Raw genomic sequence first — 6,509 nt, 5'->3', positions numbered from 1 at the left:
AAGATTTACACTATTCATACAAATTTTTTTCAAAAAATATCAAATCAAAATATTTATTTTTTATATTTTATATTATATTAAAAATCAATTTTACTATTCTAATTTAAATTTTTTATATCAATATTTATTTATATCACAATCATACAATTCAAATTTTTTTTATATTCAAATTTTACACTCCAAACAATCACAACAGAATTGGGAATTTAAACAAATTACACACCCAAAATTTCACCACAATCTTCTTCTTCTTCATAACTTTCAATACTGAAAAAGCATAAAGTCTATATACAAAACACTTTAGAAATTCAATCTCCAAATTCGTTTAGCAAGGAAGAACCCTACGTAACATTATTATTGATAGATCATAAACGAATGGACTAAACTAAACTACTTCACCAACAAATTGTGATGTGACGTCACATGAAGTCGATGACATGCTCGAGTTGTCCTTCTTAGTAGAGGGAATTGTAAGTGTAGCACGTGGCAATAATCGAGGTGATGCAGAAGACGAGAGATGGGGCAAGAGTGGTGTTCAACAGCATACTCTGCCCTAAATATCCTGCCCCAGTGATCGTAGCATCCGCGATGACCCGAGCAATTGTCCCCGCCTCCGTTGACAAAAGGCCCGCGTTGTAGGTTCCTCGGTTTAGCCTTGACGGCATTACTCTGGTCAGGAGTGCCAAATTCACTCCTGTCATTGTAACAAATCATAACAACCCTGTTAAAGCTATTTAATTCGCAATGCAACACTAAAGTAGCATGCTTACATACACACATTGTTTTGCATAAATCGGATTGTTTAAAATCTAAACTTGTTACCTTCTAAAACTTCGGCAGCGACAAACATGATGAGACCCGAGCAGACATATTGCGGCGTGGAGTATGGGATTATAAACTGGAAGCTAAAAATAATACCGATGCAGACCACAATTTCAGATGCCAATAGTATTTGCCTGCAAGCAGATGAATGGTCAGCCATTGGGGTGTCAAATATAATCTTAAAAGAAACACAGAATGTATATATATATAAAGAAACACACATTAAACACAGCATCTGCCACCAGGAATTGATTATAAAGTCCACGAGGAATTGTTTATATATGTAATTTATTTTCGACTCAATAAACAACATATGAGTTCAATCTGCGCCTAATTGATGGAAAAAACAATCACAAAGTCAAGCTCATGTTTGTCATATAATAAGTTGCAACTACGCCAAGCAATGCATTCAGGCAGATTGATTAGCAAACGACATCCATAAGTGAACAATATAATCACGGCATTATTGATATATACAAATCCTAATACCATATACATGCATTCGCGCCTTGAGCGTGTATATCCTTCTAAGAAGTTACCGTTAATCAAGAAAGCTTACCTGTGCTCAAAGAAATTCTTGATGTAACCTCCAACAACCATGTTTATCGGAAGAACTGTTAGACCTAGACACGCGAGAAAAATCGACACGGTGCTGGTGCCCCAACCAAAATAGTATGATGTGACAACACTTGACTCTGAAAGTAGAATCTCCATAGCATATTTAAGCATAAAGTATATGAGCAATTGAACCTGCAGCACATATATATATATATGTATTAAGTTCAAGAGATTAAACAAACATCAGCGCAGACTTTTTGTACACCTAAGCAGACGACAGAGGTTTGGATAATTATTGAAAGGGAAAGCAGAAAAAAGATCCACTGAGTTTTTTCAGCCTCTGCTTTAACAATATATAATCGAAATCTTCTTCAAATTATAAGCAATTGACATTCAGAACTCATAAACCAGCCTGAGTCATCCACCACAGAATATACCTAATCCTATTTCCATATTGATTTCACTGCCATACCTTTTTCTTCACTTGAAATTAAAAACAGAAAAGAGCTTGATTTGTCAACTATGTCTACAACATTGATCCAATATACATGTTTTAACCTGTATAGAATAATTGTCTGTGTTTCAACTTCCACGTTAAGTTTTTCCATGCACCATAGAACCATATATTATGTACTTGCCTTTATCGAAGGTGTAAGTAGCCTATAGGCAGATCCCAGGGAGTTTGCTGGTAGACGTGATTCATTTGAAGCTTCTTCACTCCCATCACATTCTTCATCCCCATCGTCTTCTTGTTCATATTCTGTTGGAGGTGGGAGCAATGGTTGTTCAAGACCCTTCTCAAGCTTGTCATGATCTGCACCTATCGAAAAATTAATGTCAGATTCCAACCTACTTGTAAGCATGTACATTATTCCAAGTTTAAATATTATAGTAATACATTACACTATCGACGACGGAGTCCTTAGTTTTGTTAAGCCCTCAGAAAATAATTACAGCTGCAAATAGAGTCAATATAAAATAAGATGCTCTTACCAGCACTAGATTCCTGTGGAACTTGGTCGACTTCATATTCTAAAACTGGTTCTTTAAATGAGATCCACAGCCATATCAGATAGACTAGCCATGCCACAGCCATTACCCAACCAGGTAAAGTATTTTGATTAAATGTGATATTATAGATCTTGAAGTTAACTTGAAGCAGTCCAGCTAGTGCAGGGCCGCAGGCCATACCTAGGGCACTAGCACTAACAAAAGCTGCTGAAGACTGCATTTGAATTTTTGTTGGCACACAATCACTAATATAACGTCGATTAACTGCTCTGGCAGAACCCAAGCTGCAAGATGTTCAAAAGGAAAGAAATAATAAAATCATGTATCATACACAGATTAATACCATAATATTCTGTAGAGAAATAAATAAAAGCATGTACATATATATAGACATGAAGATAAATATGCATATATATATATATACATAGAGGGAGAGAGAGAGGCATACCCACAAAATAATCTGCCAATCAAAAGTATATATAATGCATTCAGATCATAAGCCATCGCATACATGGCATTTCCCACACAAAGAACTATACTGCTAAATACCAGAGGTCTGAAATACGATTTGTTGGACCAAGCACTGAGATACACAGAAGAGAATAGCTGTGCAACTGCCATTGCTCCAATCACAACACCACATACTGTTGCTGCTGCTCCAAGGCTCATAGAATAGTCATCCGCAGTTGGAACAATAATATAAGTATTTACCATGTACAGGAATGTATTTGCTAAATTCAGGACAAGTGACATGAAATGGTATCTTTGATCACCGGCGTGTTCCCCGACGGGAGGCAACTCCTCCTGCATGATAAGTGCATGCTGTCCCAAATAGTCAAGAAAACTTGTGGAATTTGATAATCGGTTAACTGCTGACTGCAAGGAGTCAACAACAGGTTCCTGCAGGAAAATGCTTCAAATAATAAGAGACCAATGCACTCAAGAAACACAAGATAAGCACCAAAGCATACTGAAGCCAATTCAGTGAGGAATGTCTAAAACCTGGAGGGGAACAGGAGGCTGATCATATATAGATAGGTAACTTCCTTGGCGGTCCTGAAGTTCTGCAAGATTTCGTGATATAGCCCCAACAACAGCCCCAACCCCCTGTAATTACCACTGGAGTGAGTGATGGTCTATTTAATTTTCCTATCAACTGGTTAAATATAATGCGGCCATTGGTAACAAGTTAAGGTATTACTGAGATACAATTTGCATTGAATTTATCTTCACAGACATTGAGAAAAATAGACAAATTAAAGAAAGGCGGGAAGGATTAAAGCATATTACCACATGTTTGAAAATTTGCTGGAGTTGAGAATACGGATGATTGGCACGGGTCTCCACATAGTAATCAGTGAACTTGTACCTACAGTGCTTATCAAACTTCTTAAGGATCTTCCGCAGACCAATAGCATTTATTTCCAAGAAATAGAGAAGCTTTAAGAGATCGAGCCCAACTGTTCTATAAGCTTCACGTAGTTCGGTAATCTTATATATGTCAGGTTGTCCCTGAAGAGATTCTTGCTCCTCATTAAGCTGCTGAAGCCTACTTGCCAGAAGGCCTTGTTGTTCCAACATGAACAGCACTATCTTTTCAATCTGGAATGAGGATAATGGACATCTTAGTATGATACACAACATGCAACCACGATGAGCATGAAATATTTTCTAAGCTAAAAGTATAGTTCAGTGGGAGACTTTTTTATTTTTTATTACTTTTAAGACCAAAGAGAGGTTTTATTTTACTAGTGTAACTGTGAAATATCAATTTGTTTCAATTTCTATTAAACTGAAGATGTGTGACATGGCCACATGGGGATACGCGTTAAGATAAACAATAATTTATTTTCCTATTTTTTCACATTTCTCTAAATTCCAGGTTAACTAAAAGCATCATCGTTAGATTGATGCCCACAAATTTGAGGTATTGCAACAATGATTCTAGCCCAATGGGACTTCTGATACATGCATTCCTTTTATGGCCATAGGTTCCCAGCCTTAAGACAAACATAAGATTGCAACACAAATATAATGAAGAAAACATGCAAAGACCACCCGAACATCAACCATCATGAAAGAACTGAAAATTTGAAAAGAATGAGATTTTGGCTTCCATGAACCTCAAGTAGCTCAAAGCATGCGAACAGAACAAAAGATAGCATAGCTTCACCTGATTATCCAGCATTCTTGAGAAATCCTTGAGAACATGTCGGCGACCCTGTGCTCCAGCTTGAAGTTGATTAACATACTGCTTAACCTTTTTCTTCATTTGTTTGTAGTTGATGTAGAACCTGTATGATATCAAAGTGCACAAAATTATTAAAGAACATAAGGGTTTTCAAAAATTCAAACTGTGGTCTATGTGTTGGCACTATGCTTCCCTATTGCTGTCGTAGCATAATAACATCATTACTCATTCAGTGATAGCACTTTAGGCATAGTAACATGGCGATGTTTCGCACACAAACATCTACGATTAGAAAAAATGAATAAATAATAGCCCATATAAACAAATGTATTGCACATACCCCTTCCATTCTTGAATTTGTCTTTCCTTCAACTTCTTTCCGAATTCAACCATTTCTGTATTCAATAAGATGACAAAACATTTGAGTGCAGTATAATAAAACTTCAATTACAAAATGAATTAGTGAATGAACTTCCCCTAACAGAGTTAAACAAACAAACTCCACAAATTCAAGCTAACAGTGTATAACTCCAAAATATGACAAAAATAAAAAAAGTACTGATTATTTTGAATACCTTTTAGAAGATTATGTTTTCTATTACAACGACGCCATCAGCAACACATACTAACAACCCCTACCTGTCTTCACATAAACCACACATTTATTCATTCTAGTCCTAAACACAACTCTATCATTAGATTCTCATTCTATTTCCTTGAGCAATAGTAAAAAAAAAAAATGATACTATATACCAAAAAAAAAAAGCACATCAAGTTTCCGGTTCTCATATATTCTCCTAAATCTCTGATGCACACAGAAGTATACATACATACAAACCTTGAAACACATCGCAAACAAAAACCTCATGAAATCCAGAGAAAACGAAAATGTCACCTGAGGATTCCCAGGCAGCGGAAATGCAAGATATGAAGAATTAGATAAGCATCAACAAACAAAATATTCCTGCCGAATCCACCGGCTTCCGGATACGAATCCGCCCCAATAAGACGGATTCCTACCAACACTGCAGAAAATCAATCCCAATCCTATCAGCTCCACTGAAAACCAAAGCTCAACAACAGATCAGCAAACCACGAGACACATCAGCTCCACAGCGTCCAGATGATAACGGCCATACAAATCTCAAGAGAGATAGAGCAGAATGATACCAGACGCCTACAAGCATGTGCAGGAGTCTTTATAAGGAACTCAAAGCACCCTTTGAATACGGCGCAAAAATATACCGAAAAAGTATACAAAATCTGCTCTTAACCCTTTGGGCTGCGCTCCACATGATTGAATTCACTGTTCTTGAATATAAATAAATAAATATAAGAGTTATTATTAATCATAACCACAATCATAGTCACAGTCACAATCATAATTATATAAAAATTGAATTTAACATTTGGAAAATATCCAGGTGTTATTAAATGTATTTTATAAGTGTTTTGTTCTTTCAATCATAATACAAGGTTGAGTACAAAGAATGTTTCATTTATATTTATATTTTATTTTTAAACTAATAACTTTAGTCGTTTTTGAAAAAAAAAAAATCTAAAAATAGTAAAAAAAACATATTATTTAAATATAATAGAAAAAGTATTTGTTACTTAGCTTATTGAAATGTGTACTTTATTTTATTTATGTTTTTTAATTTTTTTTAAAATATAATAGTTTATCCATAATCTATTCATATTTTTTTTTGTCTGCCACATAATTTGTTATTTTATTTTTTAAAATATAACTATACATTTTAAATTTTAAAGTTTATAATTTTGTTAATCTTAATTAAACTATTTATTTATTTTAATAAATTTATAATTATTTTAAATATACAATAATAATTTTTACTAATATATTTTTTAATTATTTATTAATTATACTTTACCTAAATTTTAAAATTATATCTCTAATATAGAAACT

At 34.5% G+C, this 6,509-nt stretch overlaps 1 protein-coding gene across 3 annotated transcripts; it reads right to left on the bottom strand.

The window, feature by feature from the left end:
* Positions 1-229: 229 nt before the first annotated feature.
* LOC127243436 (SPX domain-containing membrane protein At4g22990-like) lies at positions 230-5,869 on the bottom strand. 3 transcript variants are annotated; one of them, XM_051263446.1, is made up of 11 exons: positions 5,478-5,869; positions 4,923-4,977; positions 4,565-4,685; positions 3,682-3,993; positions 3,394-3,498; positions 2,840-3,291; positions 2,374-2,675; positions 2,019-2,194; positions 1,382-1,572; positions 823-956; positions 230-694 (listed from the first exon to the last, which is right to left on the bottom strand). In XM_051263446.1, exons 2-11 carry the CDS (start codon positions 4,973-4,975, stop codon positions 456-458), a joined length of 2,085 nt encoding a protein of 694 aa, XP_051119403.1. In that variant the 5' UTR covers positions 4,976-4,977; positions 5,478-5,869; the 3' UTR covers positions 230-455. The 3 variants fall into 3 exon arrangements, with proteins under 3 accessions (XP_051119403.1, XP_051119402.1, XP_051119404.1); XM_051263445.1 differs by having other exon boundaries at positions 2,019-2,200; positions 5,478-5,868; XM_051263447.1 differs by lacking the exons at positions 4,923-4,977; positions 5,478-5,869 and having other exon boundaries at positions 2,019-2,200; positions 3,682-4,015; positions 4,565-4,641.
* Positions 5,870-6,509: the final 640 nt, after the last annotated feature.

The sequence above is a fragment of the Andrographis paniculata genome, unplaced genomic scaffold, assembly GCF_009805555.1.
Source record: "Andrographis paniculata isolate CXL003 unplaced genomic scaffold, ASM980555v1 Contig95END, whole genome shotgun sequence".
NCBI classification, from domain to species: domain Eukaryota; kingdom Viridiplantae; phylum Streptophyta; class Magnoliopsida; order Lamiales; family Acanthaceae; genus Andrographis; species Andrographis paniculata.
The sequence above is the reverse complement of the archived record's forward strand: the minus strand, read 5'-3'. Positions and strand labels throughout refer to the sequence as shown.